This window comes from Gavia stellata, chromosome Z, assembly GCF_030936135.1.
Source record: "Gavia stellata isolate bGavSte3 chromosome Z, bGavSte3.hap2, whole genome shotgun sequence".
Taxonomy (NCBI): Eukaryota; Metazoa; Chordata; class Aves; order Gaviiformes; family Gaviidae; genus Gavia; species Gavia stellata.
The window spans coordinates 57,322,582-57,348,543 of record NC_082637.1 but is presented as its reverse complement, the minus strand read 5'-3'; the positions used below and the strand labels follow the sequence as shown (position 1 = coordinate 57,348,543).

The following is a 25,962-nucleotide window of genomic DNA, read 5'->3' as shown; positions in this document are numbered from 1 at the left end:
TGTCTAAACCTTTGTTGAAAGACCATTGGAGAAAAAGCAACGAAGTAATTGTGTTGATGATTTTATCTTATATTTTGATAGCGTTCTGGACCATCAGTCACATGCTAGAGCTCCAGTGTGGTTGGTACTGGAAAAATACAAACCAAAAAAGCAGTTTCTGATTTAAATACTCTACATTTGTCTGGTATTCAATCAGTGTGGCAATAACACAATTCAGAATCACTCCACAATAACAGATGCATCTCTTAATTTTGATTGTAGCCCAATAGTCTGCATTTTTTCTCCTGTTTTGTTACTTGTATGATTTTTGTTTTAAAATTTCTTTCCAAAATAGCAGTTGCTGTCCTTTGAAATTCTGGTTTAAAGACAATGATTTACAAATGTGCTTCTTCACTGTTTTTGTATTTTTGTTTTTAGTGATATGTTTTAGAAAATGTTGCAGGATGAAAGTGATGATGAGAACAGAGGAGAAAAATGTGCATGCGTGATAAAATGCATAGCTTTAACTTTTTCTGTTCATGACTTTCTAAATAGTTTCTTCTGTTGGCTGCTGTTTTGCTTTATACTAATGACATCTCTGTTTCTTGGCATGGGCTTCTGCTCAAGGCTATTGTGAGTATGGCTTTCTATTTACTTAACACTACTTTCAATTTATAGACATTTATTGGGTGGTTTGTTTTTTTTTTTGAAAAATACTAACTGTGTATGAAGTGAGTTTAAAATTAAAATAAAATTTACTTTGAAGCTTTTATTCAACGAGCTTATCCAAATGTGATTTAACCAGAAAGTGGAACACTGTAAGTTGTATGATAATTTCTACATGTCTGTAACCAATAAAGATGAGAAACAGAAAAAGGGTAAAATTTCTGATATACTCCAGCCAGAAACACTCTACGCCGTCTAGTTTCTATGGGGACAGGAATTCACTTTAACTAATTTGCTACATGTCTTCATGCAAATGGCATTGCAATATTGGTAGGACAGCTCTTCTAGCAAATTTTGCTGCACTTTCCAATTTCAGGTTAATTTATTAAGTATAATTACAAAAGAACCAAAGAAATTAAAATAATTGCCATAGAATTTTGTTGTTTATGGATCTTGCTTCTATTGATCTAGCTCCTGGGAAGATATTTGTAAGAGTATAAAGCACTCTAATTTCAGGAAAGTTACACAGTTGTGGAGAGAAGGTTTGCTACCACAGAGGATGGCTTTACAGTTGTGATCTAAAACTGAGTGAAGTAAAAAGTTGAATTTTGGTTAGAATGTCAAAATTATATGTATTAAAATAGTTTTGAAATTATGTTAAAGCTCCGCAATATACTAAAATAAAATATTTAACTTTCTATTTTAGTCAATTCTTCTGAAAAAGAAACTTGAAGAACATCTGTAAGTATTTTGTTTGCCTATTTTGTTTGCCATTTGAAATGCGTTTTCCATGTGGTAAGGAAGGCAGACAGTCATTAATCATGCATCTGGAAAATACACAACTAAGAGGGATTAGATAACACGGGAATGTTTGGGAATCTGCTGTTCAGATACTATTTTCATCTCATAGAAAACCTTTGTGAAAGCAGGAAGAGTGATGAAGGAACCATCATTTTGTGGCTGTTAGAAATCTTTGCTTAACATTGTGTAAATCTTTACTTAAAAAGAGTACGTAATTTTGTTCTGAGGAAAGCATGTTAATGTAAACAAAGCTAATTTGTGTACTTTTTAGTATACTTTACGGCATAAAAGGTAGCATTTTAGGAAGTGTTATCATTTCGTTCTGCTATTTCTGCACCTCTTTTACTCCCCTAAAATGTAAAGAGCTGTTTGCTTTTTGACTGGCTTGCAAAAAAAAAAAAAAAAAAAAAGTAGTTTCTGTTGCCTTTGGGTTTACCCATTCTTTATCAATGTAATCTCAATTACAAGTATTCATTTTAGGCATGCATTGTACAATTAAATATAAGTTCTAAATTAAGTTTATAATTAGTGAGAATGAAGCTGTTTGTTGTTACAGTTCTCCATACACCATAATGTTTTTCAGCTTATTTAACAAATACTTCCATAGTGATACTGTCATTTGTCCTCATGCCCCACAGCAAAAATCAATCGTGCTCTCAGAAATATATCAGTATCTGAGGATGTTTTGTATCACTTAATGTTCATTCAAGCTCAGTAATAATATTAGGAAAACAATATGTGCTTTTATGGTTTGTAACAGTGAGAAGCTCCATGAAGCTAACAATGAGCTACAGAAGAAACGAGCTATTATTGAGGATTTGGAACCAAGATGCAATAACAGTTGTGAGTTACCTGTGCAGTCCATTTCTGTTCCTTGTAAAGTATTTCACGTGCAAGATCTTCAATTATAATACCTATAGGAGGTGCAAGATAAACAAAATCTACATTTTAAATGGCAGTGATATGTATGTTGTTAATTTCTCTGGAAGCTACGGTGACCAAAAAGGTGCTTCTCACACTTGAAATGGAAGGGATCACATTTTAGAGACCATCGTAGTAAGAAATGACAATGGCCACAGAAATACCGAGCCACTCTCATACCTGTTACTGAACCTCAGCTGTTCAGAACTGTCATGTCTCCTAAGACCCTAATTTAGGAGATCCTTGCTGCCATCGCCAGGGTATTTTTACTCCCTATATATTCCTGTAGTGTGTTTTCAGAACTGTGTTGTAATTTGCAAAAACTTTCAGACATTGGTCAAAGAGAATGTAGGATATATGTCATATTGCTCAGATGGTATCCAGAACCCAGCATCCAGTTGTTTTTAGCATATTAATGCTACTTTTTTCCTGAGAAATATTGAAGAAGGTAGATTGGTTTTTTTCAAGCCTACTTACTATAGAACAAGACAAAAGATTGCAACCAGTGGCAGCTTTTATGGTTTGTGCCAAAGCAATTTTATTCATAAAGAGATCAAGGAAGATAGAAATATTAGTTCAGTATTCATTACATACATTCTGTATCCAAAAAGAATTTTCATTTGTGTTGAGCTAAAACTGCAGAATGTGTTACAAGTTCCACATCTTAGGAAATGTTAGAACACTTGGAAATGAGGTCCAGGGACTTCATGAGTAGCTAATAAACACATAATCCTGTAATATTTCATAAGCTCCAGTGCAAGTGTAACAGCAGTCTTCTGGCTCACTAGCTTCTAAACATCAGGGCATATTGAGGCTCCTGTAGTTAGTTTACTGAAATTACAAGTTGCTTTTTAAAAATATAGGTCTTGGTAAAATAAAAATAGTTGTACCGTCTTCCTTTCTTCCCATGCTCAGGAAATGTGTGTGAATTATTCTTTCAGAATCTTTTAACTATCCTGGATATGGTCAAAATGCTTGGGCACTGTACAAGAATCATGGCACATTTTGAAAAATGGAAAAATGGATTCTTGCAATCTTGAAGACTATCTGCTATTGATCCTCTTACTGATCAATGAAAATCTTACTTGGTCCTGTTACCAGCTTAGTGTTTTCCAAGTGCTTAGAGAGAAAACTGTAGGAAAAACATGAAAGAACATTTCAAAATGAGGCTGCAAAACAGATCAACTGAGGGTTGCCAATTATCTAACATTGTCTGAGAACCAGATGTCAATGTTATATGCTATTTGATCCAGGATGATGCAATTGATTTTTTTTTTTTCTGAGATCTGAGAAGATGTACAGAAGATGTGTAAGTAATAGTGGCTTGACATACTCTTGTATCAACAGAGGAAAAGGCTGTGCAATGAAATTGTCTTACTGGTCTGCATTGCTGCTTAAGAAAATGTAGGGGAAAAATTAAACTGAGTATATTCATGTCACAAATCTGACAAATTGTGTCCAGTGTTACAGTTTAGCAGATTTAAGCAAGAGTTGTGCCTGTTAAGAATTATTCCTTTTACATAAAATAGGAAAACTCATATTTATCTGAGTTACAATACCAAGATACTATGGAATCTGTAATTCATTAGTAAACTTATTTTCTAAGTGTGTTCAATAACAGCACTGATTTATGATTCCATTTCTCTTTATTTTCATGATTTTAAAAAAAGCAGAATTTGCATACAAAACAGCCATCTCATGAGATTATATAGGAGTACACATTTTTAATGTGTTTCTGAGCTGTTCAATAATTAAAACTACGGTATCTGCTACATCAGGTTCCTTATGTTAGCTTTTCGTAACTGAAATAAATTCTAGCTGTGCCTTAAATGTCTGTTGAAAAACATGAAAATAAACATAATATAATTATGTTATTTTCCAATGTGTGCATCTGCTGACATAAAGCACTCAAAATTGAGGAGTTACAAGAAGCTTTACGGAAAAAGGAGGAGGAAATGAAGCAAATGGAAGAGCGATACAAAAAGTATTTGGAAAAGGCCAAAAGTGTAAGTATATGGGTTTCACGTTAATGATCCCTCTCTGACAGACTGCACCGCATGTCCAGTCTGCAGGAATAAAAATAAAGGTGGTATCTGTATACACACTAGCAAGTAAAGGAGAAGGAAGGACTAGTGAGTTCTTTCTATCTTCTTACTGTTACAGTGCCTAATACTATTTAATTCTGTAGAAGAGTTTTCCCTGGCTTTGTGTTCACCACTGTCCCCTTTTGCTACCTATCCCATATCCACTGCTGCAGATTCTACCATGCCATACCCACTGCTACAGGTTTTTGCGAGTCACCCAGACAAACCTTGTTAAGCACGCTTTCATGTTGGCTAATGACAAGGAGAGGGTGTTAAACCCTTTCTAATGCTCTGATAACCTATTTCTTTGCAGAATTTCTTCTGGACTTCTGTCTTTGAGTGACAAATATATAGATCAACTAAAGCGGTGTCTGTACTGTGCTGTATTTTAGAATTGGAGAACCACCCCTCTAAACCAGCTCAAGGGAAGGAAGCTCTGTGAGCAAAAGTACTCTTTAGTTTGCATTTTTGCTGAGACTTATGGGGACTTCTGGCACAGTTGTTATGGAGAGTTGTACCTCTTTGTACACACAAAGATAGCTTAGTAACACCAACTGCAGGCACAGTTGGACCAACGAACTCTGGTTTTATCAGTTTGGCAGAGAGGGAGAAGGAAGTTTGGGGTTTTTCCTTCACAGGTGGCTGGACCTGTTTGTGTGTGTTTCAGGATGGTGTAGGCTTCTTGTGGTGCTCAGTCAGTAATGTCTGTCTTACCTGGAGCAGGTAACTTCATACACTTTTTTATAAATACAGCTTTTAGCTACTTCAGCTTTCATCAGGTCCTAACTGCTCACATAAATTGCTTATTCTTTTTGAGGGGCTTGGAGTTTACAGGCAGAGGTAATTACACATGTGCCAGAGCCATCTTTACCAATTTAAATTTGATTTTGCTTTCTTTGTTCATCTTTTGCCCCTGATTTCTATTCATATTCTGGTTTAGCGAACTGGTTTAGAAACTGTTTTAATATGGACATTTTTGTTGGTGCTTTTTCCAAGTAAAGTGATCTTTTTAACTGAACCACCTTTGAGAGCTATTATATTTCTCTGATGAAGTTTAGCATTCTCTTTGCCTTTACTGTTTAATATATGCTTCTGTTGAGAAGGTGGCTAATATTTAAGTATGGTATCGAGAATGTGGGTATACTACCAGCTTTGAAACGGCAATTTTGTGGCCTCAATCATAGTTCCATTTCTTCTCTTAACTATACCTTGATACTTTATTTATAAGTGTCTTCATTCATCTGATCATGGTAGTATCAAGATATTTGCTATGGCTGCGTATCGTTAAATCAGAATCTGTAAGTAGGTTCCTAATTTGGCAAAACTTCCTTCCTTCCTTTACATCTGTGGTGGGTTGGCTGTGGCTAGATGCCAGGTGCCCACCAAAGCCTCTCTATCACTTCCCTTCCTCAGCTGGACAGGGGAGAGAAAATACAACGAATGGCTTGTGGGTCGAGATGAGGACAGGGGATCACTCACCATTACCGTCACAGGCAAAACAGACAGGACTTGGGGAAATTAGTTTAATTTATTACTAATCAAAATCAGAGTAGGATAATGAGAAGTAAAACCAAATCTTAAAAAACACTTTCCCCCCACCCCTCCCTTCTTCCCAGGCTCAACTTCACTCCCGATTTTCTCTACCTCCTCCCCCCAAACGGTGCAGGAGGACGGGGAATGGGGGTTGAGGTCAGTTCATCACACGTTTCTGCCACTTCTTCCTCCTCACACCCTTCCCATGCTCCAGCCTGCAGTCCCTCCCACAGGACACAGTTGTCCATGAACCTCTCCAACATGGGTCCTTCCCACGGGCTGCAGTTCTTCACAAACTGCTCCAGCATGGGTCCTTTTCACAGGATGCAGTCCTTCAGGAACAGACTGCTCCAGCGTGGGTCCCCTGCAGGGTCACCAGTCCTGCCAGCAAACCTGCTCCAGCATGGGCTCCTCTCCACGGGTCCACAGGTCCTGCCAGGAGCCTGCTCCAGTGTGGGCTTCCCACAGGATCAGAGCCTCCTTCGGGCATCCACCTGCTCCAGTGTGGGGTCCTCCACGGGCTCCAGGTGGATATCTGCTCCACCATGGACCTCCATGGACTGTAGGAGGACAGCCTGTTTCACCATGGTCTTCACCAGGGGCTGCAGGGGAATCTCTGCTCCAGTTCCTGGAACATCTCCTCCCCCTCCTTCTTCACTGACCTTGGTGTCTGCAGAGTTGTTTCTCTCACATATTCTCACTTACTGCTTCTCCGTCTGCCATTGTGCAGTTGTTTTTCCCCCCTTCTTAAATATGTTATCCCAGAGGCACTACCACTGTTGCTGATTAGCTCGGCCTTAGCCAGTGGCAGGTCCGTCTTGGAGCTGGCTGGCGTTGGCTCTATCAGACATAGGGGAAGCTTCTAGCGGCTTCTCACAGAAGCCACCCCTATAGCTGTCTAGAAATGACAGCATCTGCTACTCCAGGTAGGTGAATCATGGTATCTTTCCGTAAGGACCAAAGCAGTCCTTCCTCAAGTGGGAGGAATTGACAGGTAGGTAAACCTTAGCTATAAAGAGAGAAGCTTTTGAGAAAATGTTTCTTCCACTGTGGCCGCAAGGTACTGCAACTAGGGGTAGGAAGTGCATATGTGAGTTTGGGATACTGAACATCTTAGGTGTCACTTTTTTCTATCAGTAGTTTTGTTTCACAGTCCTGCAAAAGAGAGCCCAGTTCAGGTGCTCTAACATACCATGGCTGATGTTCAGAAGCAGAGCCTCTGTCATGCTAGCTGTCAAGATTATTTTACAGGAGTCAGCCTCTTAAAAGTGCACATCACTCTGTTTCACATTTTGGAGCGTCATTTCTTACTACTGACATGTTCTAAATCATATTTTTATTTCTTAACCTGACTTAAAAGATTGTAATTTCTTGATGTCTTTCCCTTCAATTAGATTGCTTTTGCAGGATTTAGTTAAAAACAAACTGGTTTTGCTTTACAGGTCATCCGCACCTTAGATCCTAAGCAGAACCAGGGTGCAGCTCCTGAGATTCAGGCTCTGAAAAATCAGTTGCAGGAGCGCGACAGAATGTTTCATTCATTGGAGGTAGTAATCCCCTTGTTTCCTGTTAGATGCGTATTTCCTCATTGTTTTTTAGGTATAGACTAATACTTTTGTTACACTTCGGTTTTAAATGTATGCTTTTTTGATGTTTGTTTTATAGAAAGAATATGAAAAAACAAAAAGTCAAAGAGAAATGGAGGAGAAATTTATTGTTAGTGCCTGGTACAATATGGTAAGAATCTCTTGAATTTTTATTAAAAACAAAAAGGAAAGAAACTATTAATATTAGTTGTTTCTGGGTTGTTTATAACAGTATTTATTCATTTATAGCTTTTTTGTTTGAAAAGCATTTTCCAACACACAGACACAGAAGCAAATGGTTTTCAATAATTTTAAGCTATCTCAAGAGTATGTTCCTGTGGTAACCTTGGGGTAAATGAAAAAGAACTTGTTTGTTATTTTCAGGTTTTAAAACCAGAAACGGCACTTTCCAGAGGGAAGAATACCTCAGATTACTGTTTTGTGATTCCAGCCCTTCAGTTATATTGACTTACAGTGCTCAAATTTACTTTATTCTTTGATTCTCCACTCTCCAGTCTTGCGGTTGTTTCTAATGCAGGGGCCCAAGAAAAGCAATACAGCTTACTTGCTGTAGTAAGTGCTCTGAGAAATGACCCCTTTAACTTCAGTGCAAGTTTAGCCCCATGCAAAAGCTGAGCACAGGGGCAAGACCCTCACTTAAATTCTTCAAACCGTAAGGAAGTGATCTGTGCAGCCATACAGCTTTTGCTGGGCCTGTATGCTGGGAGATTTTTCACCTTCATCAAATGTGTTCAAGACTTCTGTTTGGCAGAGTGCATCTGCATTGAAACTGCTCTTCAGATAGAAAGAATCCCTGACCTGTGTAACATTCATGTTTCACTCTGCTTCATCATAGAGTTCAAATTCCTCCTCCCTGTCTTTCCTTGGAAGAGTTTCCTTCTTGCTGTTCTATGTTCTTGTTATGTCCATGAACAGTAAGCCAAAAATGGTACTGAAGCAAAGTGTTTGAACCCTTTAAATACTGAAGGCATTTTCAAGTGACTAGTGTCCTTGACCAATATTGTAACATTAGTCCCACTGACAAGCAGAAGGAAAGTCTGAGCTAAGAGCTGTGGTTCAATAGCCTGTCGTGAACAATAAGATGAGCATTGATAGCTTTATCTGTGTCTTTCTCTAGTTAGCCTCTGGGGTTTTTTTACACAACTACACAATCCATCACAGCTTCCCACATTTCCTCCTTACATTTACTCCTGCTGAAAACATACTTTATCTCAAGATGTGCCTCTGCCATATAAGCTGGTATTTTCAGAGAGGATGACAATACTTTAATTTTCAGAAGAAAAGTACTCTTCTAGCTCAACATGCTAAAGGGGGGCCAGGATGGGGAGGGGAAGCACTTCGAAAAAGACTCATCCGATTAGCATGTGTTTATGTGGAGAAGCATATGTTCACATCTGGGACACCGGGGGACCTGATTCTCAACAGTTACTCCAAACTCGGACAATGACTGGGCGGGGGGGGGGGGGGGGCGGGGCAAGGAAAAAAAAAAACCAAAACACCACAGAAAGAGTTAGGAAGAATATCTTAGCTTTATCCTTGAAAATATGACGCTTCATGTTTGAAATTCAAAATAGCTTAGTCAGTGTTGGTGAAGAAGGAGATAAGAAACAAAATGTAAATTAGTAAAATTGTTCAGTATTATTGTGTTGGCATTCACTGAGAAGTTTTTCTTTGTCCATAGGGAATGACTCTGCATAAGAAAGCAGCAGAAGATAGACTGGCTAGTACAGGCTCAGGACAGTCCTTCCTGGCTAGGCAAAGGCAAGCCACGAGCACAAGGAGATCTTACCCTGGTCATGTCCAGCCAGCAACAGCAAGGTAGAGAAGCCTTGCCCTTAGAAAGAAAACTGCCCTGTGATCCAGGCCACTTCTGTTGCAAGTGACAATATTCAAGAAAAATCAACCAGCAGCCTTTCTCTTTCTCCCTTGTTACTGCTATTATTTTACAGTTCAGGAAAGGGTTTTATTACGGTTGCTCATTGTTCTGCCCTTTGCTTATATTTTTTGGAGTCCATATCTCTCTCTCTCTCTCTCTCTGCATTTTTTCAATGTGCCAAAGTTTTGAAAACATCTAGAGGAGTGGTCTATAATAACAGAGTCTTATTTGTATGAAGCCTGGTCTCTTATGAAAAGCTTCATATAGGCTATGTAACAATGTAAATTTCCTGTCACAGTTGATGTGTTTGTGCCTATAAGGGTTGTTACGCTTTATAAGACTGTCTTTGTTCAAAGGGAATTAGGCTTTTTATTTCATGTGCTAACCTGTTGCTTCAAAAAAATGCTGAAAACGCATTACAGAAATGCAAAATTAGTATATGATATTATTGTGAAATACATTTGCTACTAAAACACTTACCCATGGCAAAAAGAATGCATTTTTTTTTTTAATTTCCCAGTGCAAAGTTTGCTCTTATTCTTGGCATTTAATAATATTCTTGGCATTTAATAGGGAAGCAGGATGATTTTTTTTTTTTCAGGTTTTTCTTTATCTACTGGTGTTACCTCTTTTTTGCTGGCAGAGCTGAATATTTTCAAATGGTTTGTTCCACTCTTCTTGGTCAACTGTATGTTTAATATATGTTATAAAAAGATTGAGAAATATTTAGAATGCTCTAATATGCTACTGCATCATCCATTTAAAAAGGACATTTGTTTTGAAATTTTCTAATTATGGATGAACAGTACATAATGGATTAAGGCCCCGATGAATAACGTTGGTGTTAATGAGTTGCAGTTGTTATCCTCTACTAAAAGACTTGCTTTTAGTATATTGATTCAGGGTATAATTGTGTCAGTTGCCTTACTAATGGTACCAGTGCCTTGAGGTGAGTTTGTTGCTGACTTTGTTGGAAACTGGCTGTGACTTGTTGTATTGCCTTTTTAGTGTGTAGCTCGTTAATTGTACGTCACTCATTGTAGCACCTTCATGTTGATCAGTGGGGTGGATGGTGGCCCCTACTATTAATTTAGGTTCTGTTCCTACAAAGTTCTGCTTTTTCCCTGACTAATTCTATGCTCTCCCTATCATTTTTGTTAAAGAATTGACGGACACAGAGGACCTGAGTATTGGTTGAGTTTCATATTCATACATGTTGTGGTGATACAGTTTTAAACATTTTTCATTTAGAGACTGCTTGGATCCTAATACACATGCAGTCTAGTTTATAAATTTATTCTTTTACCTTATTTTAATGCCCTCCCAAGTGAAGACATTTTTTCATAAATCCCTTTAGAGAAAAGATATACTAGCATTTATTAGTCATCTGAAGGTCTATATTAATTCACAACTTGGGTGGAATTATGAGAATAATTAAAACAAGCACACCTAGATTAAAGGGTAAGGAACAAGTGAATGTCACTTTTAGGCACTGTTTTATCCTCAAGTACATAATCAGTTTTAATCTAGGCTAAGAAGTGCATTCAATATGTCTGAAAAAAATTATCAGTTATGATTTTTTTCCCCTCCAGTAATATGAAAACAGATGCTGGAATCTATTAACTGCATACAGGTTTGTCTTTTATTCCTCACATTTGGAAAAAACTGATTTTCTAAAAATTCTCTTTACTTATTCAACATATGACATGTCTGGGCTATGCTTGCAAGATTAGATAAGATAGTAAAAGTATCTTCTTGTGTGCAGAAAGGTAACAATGTAAAGGAAGCTTAGGACAATTTTTGTAGCTCAGTGAGGTGATAATCCTTTTATTGTCTCTTACTGAGGTACAGAATACTAAAGGGACAAGAAGTCATATGTGTTATCTAGCAAGATGACCACAGTTTATGTGGGACGTCTTTTACTGATGTTATTGTGCAATCCATTCTAGTCATTTGAAGAACTCTTTACCGCATGCCATGTGTGAACAGGAGCAAAGAAGATCACTTCTCTGAGGTGATTTGATGATGTTCTTCGAGTTTCTGGCGTTTTATATCACCCAGAGAAACAACCTAAGAATACCAAAAGCTCCGTTTTTATTTTAATCTGTCTGGCTCTGTTACCAAACTGCCAAAGCCTGTTTGTGAAAGCAAGGGATACCAGGACCTTAACGGGAAGTTTTATCTCTTAATTTTGTCTAATAATTGAATTTCCTGTTGCTATTAATTAGGTGCAGGTCTAAAATAACTTGAACACAATCTGTATGCTAGAATAAAACTACTTGCTTTTATTATTTTAACATTTGGTTTACCATTTTGCCTCCAAAGTTTTGATGACGGGCAAATGCCCCTAATGGTTAGGAGATGAACAAATGCTGATTAGAAGCCTTGCTTTTAGCTTTTACTTTCCTATCTCTCATGGCTTCTTTCGCTTCTTGGTGGTTGTTGGCTTTTATCTTCTGCTTTGTGGTTCTGGTCGGTCTTTCCTTTTCCCTTAAGATATGACACTGAAGTGTTTTCTATAGTTCCCTTCAAGAATACGTATCATCATTATATAGCATCAAAGAGGAAAACAAGACTAATATTGAATCTGTGCTTTATTCTTGCTCATAGTAATAGTTAGGCAAGATTGAACAAGCATTTTGTCTTTTGAGAATTCACAGATTTCTGGAAATTCTGGTATTTACCAAAATTTGTGTTGAATATTAAAATCTAAAAATACACTGCAATCTTACAGAAATATACTCTGTTGCTATCCAATTCCAGTAAGTCATTTGTTCTGTCTTCTAATGGTAATCAACAGGAATTTAGTTCCTTGTTCTTCAGTGTTTTACTTCTATTGTTTGCTGCATACATCAGTTCTTAATCTTTGACCTGGATGAATGCAGGTGGTGAACATCATTAAACCTCTCTCACAAGAACAGCTTCTTTAGTGAAAGGGTTCAGCTTCATTATTTTCTTTGCTTGTTATGTAGCTTTGGAAGTTGTGTGGAAAAAGAAGGGGCTCAGAGTGTGACTTCAGGGAATAAGCACATGTATAGATGAGCTACCGATGAATGCTGTCTCTTTTTGTCTTATCTTCAGTAATAAAACAATATAAGCAAAAAAAGCCTGTAAAACAGAATTGTCTCAATACATTAGGTACTTCTAAGCAGCTTTTAGTAACACTTTTTCTGGGGCAACAGAGATTATTTACGTCAGAGTTGTCTGATCCTGTTCTGATACACTACAAAAAAGAGAAAAGGCTCACCAGGGCAGTGATAAAAATGCTGAAGAGTTCATGAGAGTACATTCCTGAACACTGTGCTGAGGATCTGCCCAGAATAATATTTCTGAGAGATATCATTTAATGCCAATAAAAGATAACAGTTAAATGGACAAATATTTTCACTGTTCAGAGCTGAAGCTTAGTTTCTGGTCTTAAAGGGTGTGTGTGCAGTCCAGTTCATACAGTCCTGTGGAGGTTAAGTTATTAGCATATCTGATCAGACATTACGGAAAAGAATATACAACTTCCCTATTTTCTTGGTAGGAACACCTAACCACTTGGATCATAACATCTATTTCCCAAGTGCTGTGAAAATGGAAGTAATCTAACTTAAAGGTTGTGTGTTCCACCCACAATGCAAAGGAAAAGAAAGGACTAGAGCACACAGCTTTATATATTGTAAAATGAAGTAAATATATAATGGCTACAAGGTGCTTTTCAGTACCTCTTTGGAAATGAGCAAATGGTAATCTTGTCGTGTTCTTATGTCACTTGAGATAGCAGTAATGCTTCTGCAGGTTTTCTGTGGCTTCATATTCATGTAAGGAACACCGACAATTTTATATTCATTGTGTATGAAAGAATTAACAGTGACTATTAAGATTATTGCTTTATGATGATCTTAAATAGTAAGTGATACGTGCAAGCTGTCAAGAAAATTTAAGAGGATTTGGCAATTTTAAACTCCTTGGTGTTTTGACATGTGGAAGTAGCTTTTGCTTTTCCTCAGTTCATTAGTGTATGAAACTATCCACTTAGCAGCTTCCTGGGTGATTTTTGGTGGGTTTAATTGTCTTGATGTGTTGACATTCTCTGTAGATTTGGTAATTGGAAAATATTTTAATTTTACCACTTGGTTTTCTTCTAGTTAGTGATTTGGAGGAAGACTGTCCTGAATGTGGCTGATTTTTCTTTTTCTTATGAAGCAAAACAGTACCTGAATTTTAGTCATTTTACAGAGATTTTTATTCTTGCCTAATATTTTGACTTTTTGCAAGGATTGATGAGGGAGGTATTTTTGCACTCAGTCAGCTGTGCAATACTGACTTCTTACGGGTTTTTGCACATTTCTTTTAGGTAGAATGTGGACTCTGTGTTTTGCACTAATATTGTATTGATAAACATCAGTATCTCCAAGTTTAGCAAATTTTGCAGGCATTTTCCTCATCATTATTGTGCAAATAAATAGCTAAAAGAGGTTACTCTGTCAGGAAATACTTTTGAGTGGTGTTTTTTCCTCTAAGCCAAGTAGTCATACTTCAGGGGCGTCACCTACAGAGTAGTTCAGTAGCTGGATTATGACTGAAACATGATCTCAGGAAATCAAGAACTTACAAAGAAACCTTTTCAGAACCCTTCCTTAGAACAACTGTATTACCTGATGCTGGCAGTATGCTACGTTTAGCATTCTGTTAAAATTAAGAGCTGAATTTAAATGTAAAGATCAGGTAAGCAAGAAATTGGTTGAGGTTTTGAACTTACAAACTGCACACAGTCTAGACACATATCCCCTCCCAAATCTGAGCAGTCCAGCTCCCTTCTGAATTGGCAAGAGCACTGCGTTTTGACTTTTGTGCCTTGCATCGGGAGAAAGAAGTGAAATCTTGTGTTATCTCATAGGTTGGTGTAGGAGCAAGTAATGAATCTCACTTGCACTCAGAACATCTCCACAAGCCAAATCATATTATTGGCTTGTGGCAGATGCCAGATTCTAGGTAGGATCCTAGCCATACCTCCAGTTTTTCACTTTCAAAGAATCAAGAAAATGTCCTGGCATGACTGATTGCATTGCCTTGCTCCAGACAAGGAGCAGAAGCTTGTCAGTGATTCTGCAGGCTGTAAGTAAAAATAAGGGCTGATTTGTTCAATCTGAAGGTGGAGGAGATAGATGCAAGCTACTATTAAGTACAAAAATCTGAAGAGCAGTATGTCTTTTTGGCGTTAATCTAAAAACAATGAAACAGAACCTGAGCTTTTGGAGCTGTTCGGGGTTTTTTTATTATTAATTTTGAATTGTAGTTGATTAAGTATTAGAGGCTTCAGCTATGTGAATAAGGCAGAAGCTGTCATTATCAGGTACAGCAACCTCAGACTTCTTGAATGTGGTACAGGAACTTGAATCCTTAATGATTATACCTAACTTTAAGAGAAGATCAACATAAAGGCCAGTTGTTACCTTGTTAACATGCTCGTGTTGTTAGCTTGATCATGAAAATGAGCAAAATTTTAAGAGAAAATACCAAATGGTGTAATATTTATGGAGTTGTAGTGAGACCATCAGACTTTTGATTTGGATTTTAATATAACATTCATTATGTAATTTAAAATTTTGTAAAGCAGAGATTATAGTTCTCAGTCACCAAAGATTAGTAAACAGGAGAGTAAACCTATGTCATGGAGGTATCAGTGGTTTTGAGAGAGATTTTAAAGCTTTTATTTACCAGTATCAGTAAAATTTTGGAATAGTTATAAGCATGAAGTTATAAGGCCACAATTCTTAGAATTTACAGTCTGCTTTGTATTCTCTGGTTGTAAGAGTTATAAAAATGCAAAGTGGTGTTAATACAGGTCTGGAAGATGCTATGTTGAAAGGCTCCTTTAAAATATCTAAAGGAAATATCATGGAAAAAGACATAGAAAGAATAGATGCAGAAAGAAAAACAAACTTTAGCAGTGGAAGCCAAGTGATGAAGTTAGGAAATCTGCAGGAAGAGAAATCTGGAGGCAGTTACTTCAAAGCAGAAGCTTGGCAGAAATATTTGGGAAGAGCATCTAGTGTTAGACTTGAAAGTTGAGTAGACTGCATTGCTCTGACAGCTGTCATGGTTATGTTACAAAGTACTGCTTACAGACAGCAGATTGTTGGCTGGAGAAAGCCTGGTCCATCTTAGGACCAAACATAGATTGAACAGGAAAGAAATATTTGCTCAGAGAGGACATGTGGCTGGGTTTGGTTTTGGGGTTTTTTTTGCATCAGATTTGACTTGTGTGAGCAGTGTTCTGAATTAAAAGTTCTTGTATTGGTATTGGTAGGTACCTCCAGAGCTGGCTAGATTAAGTGAAAAAGGTTGCCATCCTTTCTGTGGCTTCGATGTGCTGGAGTTGTCCCAGTAACTTCCATGTGTTGAAAAAACAGAAAAGGACAGTGAGAAGTTAAGGAAGTTTTCAAGAAACAGTTGACCACTTGTAATGAAGTAGAGCTAATGAGATTAGGCACTGAATATTGAAGGGAAATGCAATGCCTCACTAAGAAATAATCCCCCAGGCTGGCAACAAGCCTTCACTTATAGCTGGACTATTTTGGACTGGCAAGGGAAGGAAGTAAGAGAAAGTCACTCCTCTATAGACACATCATCTGCTGCATAAACTGTCTGTTTCTGAAGATGCTGCAGAAGCAATGACAGGTTATGCTGAGTGAATTTACCCACACATCTCGCATCTCTGTTACCTTCTGAGGTGTTGCTGCCTCAACAAGTAGCTTTAAAAGACATTGATTAATTTTGAGGAGTTCTTCAAGAGAAAGAAATTGTCAGACAATTTTTTTAGAACAAGATTAGAATGTCTAGTCAGGAAAGGGCACTGTCAGATGAATTTGTTACATCCTTGAAAGAGAATATACAGTCCTGAGCTTATAAGACTCCTCAAAAATACTCTTGTCGCAAAGAGAAACCTGCAATGTCATTTCTGTTTATGTGCAACAGGACACTTGAAGTGCTACTAAATAATAAGTCTGAACTAAGTAATAGCCAGGTGAGACTAAAGGAGTAGACTATATTTGTTTAGGCACAATAGAATAGGTACATGCTTATGTAGCTTGAACTTTTAATTTTTTTATAGACTAACTACAGTAATCTACATATTATTAATCCTGAACTCTGTAACTTCATGCATCCAAGCAGTGCCAAGCAAGCTTAACAGACAATGATTACTCAAAATACACTCTCAAGGTCTGCTTTGAATGTGTTGAATGTGTTAATTTTTTAAATTTTTATTCCATTTGATTTATGTCTCTTATCTTTCCATTTGTTTTTCAACTGTGGGTAGTATTCTGGGTTGGTGAATGAGAAGGAAAAAAAGAGGGATATGCAAGCTGCAGGACTTGTAGCAGAAAGACAGATTTTTTGCAATAAGTCCTTGAGTTTAGTTGTAAATATTCTTCCTTATCTATTTAACCTGGATTTTCCTTTCACAGGAACTGTTCTTAGAATCGTTTTTGACCAGTGCAATACTAGGGAGAAGGAAGTGGGGAGAGAAACAGTTTGCATGCTTTGATTTTAGTCTGGTGAAGCTATTTTGCTCTTTGTAATGTCACAGTGAGTGCGATGCAAAAATGAGAACGAGTGGTTAGTGCTGTGCCATGCTGTGTTAGGGATATTTGTGTTACTTAGGGAAGCTGAAAGCACTGTAGCTGTTAGTAGAGCATTCCACCTATCCAGTTACGCTGGCCAAGAGAGAGGGTGCATCAGCAAGGATGGAGAAATATGCCAACCTCTCCAGTTCTCTTCTAAACTTAGATTCACTTACACAGCATTGCGATGTACTCTTTGGGCTGCTCAGTGGCTCCTACTCACCTTATTTTAACAAGAATACATATAATTTTCTTGCAATTCAAACCTGTATTTGCATGCAATGAGTAGAACTTGCCAGTGTAGTGTGGCAGTGATGCTGTTGTAGCCTCACACACAGGATGAGCTTTGGTGAAATACCAACGCTTAGAGTCTTCGCTGGTGCTCAGAGTTCGAAGGCTCAGACAGGGTCATTATGACCCTGATTGTCTTTTAGTATATAACCACACACAGTATTGGACAGGCACCTTTCACTTAGTAATGCTTTGGGTTTTTAACTGTTGTACTCACAGACAGCAGGAATGCCTGAGACTTTTTCATCACTGTGTAAACTTAGTTTCTATAACTGTGTTCGTTGAGAATGGTGCCCTGAAGGACTTCACTCAGAAGTGTTTAAATTTGTCTGAATTATGTCTAACTTTGGACATTGTTCAAGTCTGGTTTGTTGCTCTTTCCAATTATTGGCATGTAACCTTCCTGTTAATATGAAGAGTTGCTCTGGCAAAGATGTGTTCCCCATGAATTTGCACAACTCATAAGCAGAGATGGCCTTACTAAACTGCTCTGAAAAATACCTGTTCTGTTCTCTGGGTTTTTTTAACAGTAATATGTTACCTGCTTTTTAACTTTCTTCTTTATTCTTTTATTTGCAGTGATGTGGTTGCATGACCTGCAGCATTATTATAACAGGGACTGTTCAGTGCATGACTTGCTTTTCTGTCCAGACTGCATAACCAAAACTTAACCAGTTCTACACTTAAGACTCATGGCCATCTGATTTCAAAGGGAGATCTACTTGCAGAGAAGCTTACCATCCTGGGGAGTGGCTTTCCCATTTCCCGCTTCCATTTACTCTGTCTCTTCACAGAAAGTCTCCTATGAGGCTAGAAGAGAGGAAATCCAGTATTCAGAACTCGACAGGAGGCGTTCTGCAAACTGACAGAGCACTGTCAGCTCTCCATTTTACTTCCACCTATCCACTTTATTTAATTCTGATTAACAGTATTAACATACAGACTTCCTGCAACATTTTCATATACTGAACTACAAAAATCTAGTCTTAATGAGTTCCTAAAAACGCCTTTTGGTTACTGTTAAAATTTCAAAGCACCTGCACCCTTAAAGGATCCACTTTGAATCTTTAAATAAATAAAGTAAAGCAAAGGAGGTGTTTTACCTGGAGAAATGACTAATTAATTGCTGCTTGGCCATCCCATCTTCCTTAGAAAACCAGGCAAGGTTCATCTGATAATCTCTGAGCCAGGCAAACTACTGGGTGATATTTTGTTCACAGACACTGCCTGCTTCTTTACTATGTATATACAGAGTAGTTTGTGGCTGTTGTATTTTTCTCTCTGCATTTTAGCTGTGTTGTCGGTTTCTTTCAGAAACTTTTTTTCAATCTGTGTACAATGGTTAAAACAATCTGAGGAAAAAACATGAATGGAGATAAGTATGAAAGCTGTCTAAACTTTCAGTATTATACAGTCTGTCCTTGCCAGTTTATAATTTGGGTCGTTTATCTTTTACCTGTCTTACTTTTCCCTTTTTTCTCCTTACCGCAGTCTTAGCTATTTAATTTCCAATTGCACTAGCTTGGCAGTTTCTTTGTATTACGAAGTTTAGCTATAAGATTTGCCATATGTAGACAGTGTAACTCAAAATGCTTTGTACTGCCTATATTAATTTAAAAAGCTGCTTATTTAATATTCTTAATTATCTGCACATTTGTACTACTGTATCTTTGTTTTGTATTGGACATCCAGTACTGGCAAGATTCAGAAGACGAGGGAGTGCTCTAGTGTTGTAAGTTAAGAGGTTTATTGTATAGGAGTTAGTATGTAACAAAACGGAGAAGGGGGCTTTCAAGCCATAGAACTTGCCTGAAAACCTGAAGAGAGTCTGAATGATGAGTACCGTAAGTGGTTTGGTTTAAGTACAGTTTTAGAGAAACACCATTCTTGCTCACTTGGATCTTAATCCTGCAAAAATACAAGCACATACGTACTCTGCTTACTCCAAGAATGGTTTTTCTTATTCAGGCAGTGACATAATCACTGGCCGTTTTCCATGTGAACACCCTCATGCTGGAGAAATGTTGTGCCCACTAGTCTCTGCAGCCACTTCTGGTCACAAAACGCAGTGTGTGTCTTGTTCCTGTCCTGTAAAGTGGGGTTCTGGGCAGAGCTGCACCTTGTGCGCCGAGACACCTGCATGTATTCAGTCCTCAGGGATCCTGCTACTCGCTGTGTTAGTAGCGTTTTGCAGAGTGACTTGGAGAAAAGACAGATCCCCCACCTCTGTTTCCACAGGGGGTTCTGTACCACCTGGCAAAGAGAAGGGCAAGTGGGAATGGGCTCCAAGCAGATTGTGCAGGAGAGGGAAGGAGTAGCATTAAGGTGCTGGTGAGAAATGTGTGGCATGTTCCCTTTTGGATACTGTACCAGACGGGGGAGCCTGTGGCTGCTTAGGTGCTCTGGCTGTCAGCAGTCCAGAAAGACTCCCGGAGGGGCATGTCTTTCCCAGTCCACCAGGACCTGGGACAGTGAAGTCTGAACGTGACCTGCAGGCAGGATTTGGGGTTTGATGGTGACAAGTCAGGTATTCCTGCAGCAGAGGCAGCAGCTCTTTCATCAGACTGAGTCCAGCAGAGAGCTGAAGGATTTGTGTCTTTCCAGGTCCTAGCCATTGATCCTTAGTTACGTGTCAGGGCAAGCGTTGTTAGAAAAACTCATTTTTCCTGGGTGTTAAAGGTGTTTGTTTCTCATTTGCAAGTGCTGCTCCAGTTGGGACCACAGCCTGCCCCAAGCCAGGCTGGGTGCAGGATCCTTGAAGTCAGGGACTCTGTGCAGGGCGGGAGGGGATGGCTGTGTTTTTGTGCACCTACCTGCACAAGTGTCCCGAGGTGAAGCTGAGCAGTACCTCATTTCTCCAAATGGTCTGTGCAAATTAGAGACTAAGTATCAGTTGTTCTTGAGTCTGAAGACATTTGTATGTAAGTGTGTTTAGCTTGACAGAAATTGTGTGAGTTCACTAATGCAACAGAGAGATGTCAGGTGGAGCCAGTAACTTTCAGCAAGTGAGCTGTCTACTTTAATTAGGTTAGCCTAGCATCTCTGTCATGAAGTGATTGCGAGCTCACAACTCAGAGGTGATCTCCAGCATGTCTCTGATATACTAACTTCATTTGTGCTGCATAGGACACTCTTTTACTTTCTTAATAGCAGCTTGTTTGACAGTCCTAAATTAAGTGTTGACCGGTTATCAAAGTACCTGTTTGTGAAGTTGCCAGTGATATATCTTCTGTAAAAGAATGGATTCCTAGAGTGTCAAAACATTAATTTCCCATTTCAGTTCATCTACGAATTGTGTAACTACCAGATTGTCATGGTAGCAGTATTAATATACATACCTGTATATAGACAAAAAAATACTCAGTAATGATCATTGGAATCAAAAGGTTTAATATTTTTTCCCAGTCAAATACACTAATGCTTCCAAGGTGACAGAAGAGTGTACAGTTGTTAAACAAGTTGTAAATAAATGCTTATATAAAATGTAAATGCTTGGTTTTCCTTTATTTGGTACTTGGTTATAAACCAAGGCCAATGCACAGTTCATGTTAAAGTTACTGGTTTGAGCCTGAAGTGCTGTTCTGCTGTATGAGGTGATGGTAGCTAGTGGGGGCTTTTGCAGCCAGTCGGTGATTAACAGGGACCTCAGTCCAGTGGGAATAACATGGATACTACAAACCTTGCCTTTAAGTGCACTTAGGGATCAGTCACTGCAGAACAGCTGGGAAAAAAAAGGGACTATTTACAAAGCACAGCTGCACCTGGGCTGCTTTGGTGTCAGCTGGTCTGTCTGATTCTTAGATATACAAATACATACAAATGGCATTGTGGAAATGCATTTCCTGGGGCTGCGTGAAGGAGGGTGAATGGCACATAGGCAGCAGCAGGAATACACCAGAAACCACAAACCCCCTGACTTTTGCTGGAAAGCATCTGTTCTCACTGCCCTATCACAGCAGGAATTGCCCAACATGGTTTGCCCCTCAAAGGGCCAAGGCTAAATGGGCGAAGTAATACAATTTTCTCTTGCTGATGGAAGTTTAGCTACAGAGGTAACTAAAGGGCTGGGGGGGGGGGGGGGCGCAGATCCTGCTGCTAGTATGGACAGAAACCATTGTCCTTTCTGTATTGATAAGCAGCGTTGCCATCTGGGGTGGGAGGAGGCAGTGGTGTCAGACCAGGGTAAATGTTGGTAGTTGTGAAAGCGAAGGCAACAGCCAGCAAGAGATGCTGAGCCCATGAGTGTCGTGCATGGTGGTGGGGCTGAGAAGGATGCGTGAAGACCCTGCCACAGCCTGTCAGGGGCTGCTCTGTAGAAGGAATAGGAGAGCAAACATGGGAGGACCCTCTGCCTGCATCCCTGCCTTCATGGCAGCTGGTGCTGCCAGGGGCTGCAGCATTGCTGTGTTGTTTGTCTGGGGCCGGGATGGGGTGAGGTGACTGCTGGCTGGGGGGGCAGGCAGAGAGCCCCAGAAGAGGTGGCCAGCTCTCTCCTGAGCCACAGGCAGTGGAAGGTGGAGGCAGGAAGCTGCCAGAGCCTCACCTCCAGCTGATAGTGATTGATGCTGGTCCTCTGACCTCCTCAGTCCCACCCCAGCTGCTCCTATTCACCTGGTCATTGCTTCAACATCTCCTGCCTCTGACCATCATCCCCTCTCCTGTCATGTTGTGTCCCCCACTGCCAACCTCTCCTTCCTTTTACTGTACTTTTTCTGGTGCCTAGCCCCCCCACCCCCTGTGTGAGACCCAGATCAGCATCCCTGGTTCCGGCCTCCCCATCCCTTCTCTGTCCCTCAGACTCCTCCACATTAACTCCTGCAAGGCCATGGTCACCTCCCTACACTATTCATCCTCTTCCTTATGTCCCACAGGGTGTGGGGGGGAACTGTGGCCCACCCTACCCCTCACTCTACCCCTCCACAGTTGCTGGCCCAACAGGGAGAATGCAGCACTGCAGGTTGTCGTCCACTGGTACTCTCCTACACACCCTGCAGCTTTTACCACTGTACCCTAAGCATGTTTATCCTTGTGTTGTGTTAGATGTTCTTGCAAGGAGGCACCAGCCACTGCTGTGTTAAAAGGACATACAGTGGAAGCACAAGCTAGAAGCTGCACAGTTCCCCTTTACAGTTCCTCCCTTCCATTTTTTTTGCCCACAAGTAACTTTGAGCATTATGCTCTACACATGAATGTCTGCATATAGCTCTTTGTGCACATAGGCCTGTCTCGAGATCCTTTGTGCAACAAAGCAGAGCCCAGCACATTTGCATCCACTGTGCTCTGCAAGCAGGAGCCAGCACCACCCTTGCAGGGAGGCTGTATAAGACTGGCTCCAAGCGCTGCACGACCCCCAAGGAAGGTAGTGTCACTTGGTCCTTCAGTACAGGATGCAGCAGAGGGGAGTTTCCACCAGTGCTGGGCATACATACTTAGTTCCTTTTCCTTAGGAGCTTAAAGAATAAAATGGCCTCAGAACAGCAAGGTGTCCCATTTATTTGGCAAAGCAGGCAGAAACAGAAGTGCAGGTCAGGTATGTCAGGGAAAAGGAAAGGAAGATTAAGTGATGTTACTGGAAAAGTCTTCATATACATACATACATACCAAATCTATCCACTGCTTCCCTGTTTCAGGTCTTCTGAGAGGCCCTGGAGGCAGTGGAGCACCTCTGCCTTCTGGCTGGTAATTGCCTTTACTCCTTCCTAACAGACAAGCATCTCAAAACTGCAAAAAGTGCACACATCTAGATGTTTGGTTTCTGGGCCAAGCTACAATGTCCACAAGCCACCTGGGAGCACAACTCCACACCAGGAAGGAAGGTCTTACAAACCCACCCTGAAACAAGGACAGAGGAAGGAGGGGAAAAAAAATAAACAAAACAACCCAAAATGCAACCACCCCCCATGCCCTAAACATCTCAGGGAATTGATGAAGGCAGTCACAACAACTGCAAGTAAAACTCAAGATGGATGGCAGTTAAAATGTATTTTCTTTGTTTATCACACCACCTTGTGTATGTATCTTTGGCATTGACCCAAACAGAAAAAAGTAACAGACCCCTTACTAAAGCTGGTCACAAGTTACAAACAGAACACAGTGCAACTCCAAGCAAGTTTTCCACAACAGTCTGGTGGGACTTCTTCCCCAACACCTTCAAGTCTGCATATCCCTTCAACTGCTATAAAATATTGGCAACAAATATATGCTCTTCTGGCTGCCCCGTTCCCCAAAAAGGTCCTTGGGGGTCCTTAATAGCTGAAGACCGACACCAGAATGAAAGCTGTCATGCTCTCTGCTGACAGCACAGTAAAAGATGATGCAGCCTCCAGTGCACGACCAGCAACATGGGGAATGCCATGTGCCAAAGCAGCACACAGGCACAACACCCAGTCCATCACATGCACCATGCAGGCAGCTTGGAACCTGTCCCAGCACAGCTATGAACCTGCACACCCAGGAAATGTATATTCAGCACCAAAACCTCTGTGAGGGCTCCCACCAGCTTCACCAAGAGTTTACAAATGCACGCTAGTGTCTGATACAGGTTTCACTGCCCTCCCACCTGAAAGGGTGGTGTTTGCATTGTGTGTTGGATATTGTTTGGGGTTTTTTGTTTGGGGTTTGGTTTGTTTCTTTTTGTCCCCTTCACAGGGAAAAGGCAATAACCCCCTACATGATTCTCCCGCAAAGTTCCTGAAGGTTATTTTCAATTCAGCACCTTGAAAGTATACTACCCTAACAAAGCTTACTCTGTGAAGCAAAAACACTTGCCTGCAAATGGGAATTGGCAGACTACTAGAATAAACACCTTCCTAGTAGCCATTTCATACTATTTCTAAACCTAAAAAAAAAAACCCCAAACAAAGATTTGTAAGAGTTAACATGATGCCCAAGAATACCTTTAAAACCAAGTCCGCATATACTCAGTCTCTAAATGAACATGGATAATACTGGTTTGCATCCTCTTGAAAGGAAGTGGAGCGTGGAAGTCATGCAATTCAAGTGGCCTCTGGAGACCAGCCATTCACTGATTCTAAAGACCAGCACACTGAGAAAAGCCTATTTTAAATGCATCTTGTTCTACGGAAACTTGAATTCACCTACCTGTGAAGAGTTTAGGATTACATACTTCATCACCTTCCAAAGCATGTGATTTTAAAACGTGTTTATATCAATCACTGAGGATTTCTACATGAACTGATTTTGTATACAGCTGGAATTGAAGACAGCTGCAGAGAAATTTCTGGAACAAAACTCTCTGGATAATACATCAAAACCAAAGAAAATCAACTGAACAACAGTCTTGAAAATGCTTTATTGAACCGTGTGTCTTATTGTAATGTGCAGAAGATGTGTTTGAAAAGACTACAGCTTGAAAAATTTTTGAAAATCCTCAACAATCAATAAAAAAAGTCCCTACTGGGGGTAACTCTCAGGATAACTAGAGGCCTCATGTAAAGTTCCCTTGAAACATTTTCTGTTGCAGAGACTAAAAGAAAACAAAGCTAGTACTGCTCTATGTGGAAACAATCAGGATTTGAGGATTTAAAAAAAAAAAAAAAAAAGGAATGGAACTTCAACTTCAGTCTACGGGGTTGCTTCTTTTGCTGCTGTTATTTTGGATTAGCATACATGTCACAGTTCTGCTGAGAACACCATCTGGTGTTCAAGTCTGTAAATTTACTCTAAAACACTAGCAATGCTGCAGAGATGGAAGGATACAGAGGAAGAGGGGGGTGAGGTGAGAAAGATCTGGAAAGACACCATTATGATATAAGCCTAGTTTAAATTTTCATCAGAAGCTGTGTGCACTTTTGTTTTTATAATCTAACTTCACATTCAAAAAAACCCACTAAAAAAAGGGAAAGAAACCCAAAACCAAACATACCCCTTCTGTCCTTGTCTTGAGGCTATTATAAACTTCTATGCACAAGAACACCATACCGTCTTTTTTTCCAAACCAGTAGCGTTAACAGTATAGGCATGTAGGTGGCACGATTCAGCTAAAAGGCTTTTTCAAATTTTTTATACCAGCAAAAATAACCAAAAGAAACAATAAATAAAAGGTGCTAAAGTTAGCATTAAGAATTCAGTTGTGATGTACTGACAATCTGGGAATCCAAATCCTCAAGCTCTCCTGATACTGACAGGTCTCTGCAAACTATGAAGCAAATACATAAATAACTCAAAATATGATTGAGACTGTGAAAGGCTTTTTAAACTAAGACAACATGATCCAGGTTAACTTTTTTTTAAACACAGTGAATAATATGAATTGTCTACACCTGAATAAAACATATTTAACAATTAAAAAAATTTTAACAACCACAAAAAGGAAAAACTTTAAACAAAAGTGAACATCATTTGATTTTAGGGCACACAAAAGCCCCTTGCAGTAGCTTCCAGCAGTGGCCTTCTTGTTGTGTCTCCTACAGATGCATAAAATGAAGTTCAACTCCACATTGAGGTGATGGCTAACAGGGCAACGTAATGGTCACATACAGCAAAATGCCACACCCTGGTCACGACAATATATCCCACTGCAGAGTTTCCATCCCATGCGGGAACAGCACAGAGATGTCATTCTGTCACAT

The 25,962-nt window shown here is 39.5% G+C and overlaps 1 protein-coding gene across 2 annotated transcripts in view; it reads left to right on the top strand.

Moving 5' to 3' along the window:
- Window positions 1–20,854, top strand: part of HOOK3 (hook microtubule tethering protein 3) — a 100,811-nt gene extending 79,957 nt beyond the window's left edge. The window contains exons 17-24 of one of the 2 annotated variants that reach the window (XM_059834146.1): window positions 535–612; window positions 1,352–1,386; window positions 2,207–2,289; window positions 4,273–4,373; window positions 7,427–7,531; window positions 7,650–7,721; window positions 9,273–9,409; window positions 17,951–20,854. In XM_059834146.1, the coding sequence (XP_059690129.1) occupies window positions 535–612; window positions 1,352–1,386; window positions 2,207–2,289; window positions 4,273–4,373; window positions 7,427–7,531; window positions 7,650–7,721; window positions 9,273–9,409; window positions 17,951–17,966 (627 nt within the window). In that variant the 3' untranslated portion in view covers window positions 17,967–20,854. The remainder of the gene's footprint in view (window positions 1–534; window positions 613–1,351; window positions 1,387–2,206; window positions 2,290–4,272; window positions 4,374–7,426; window positions 7,532–7,649; window positions 7,722–9,272; window positions 9,410–17,950) is intronic. The other variant, XM_059834147.1, reaches the window with a different exon arrangement.
- Window positions 20,855–25,962: the final 5,108 nt, after the last annotated feature.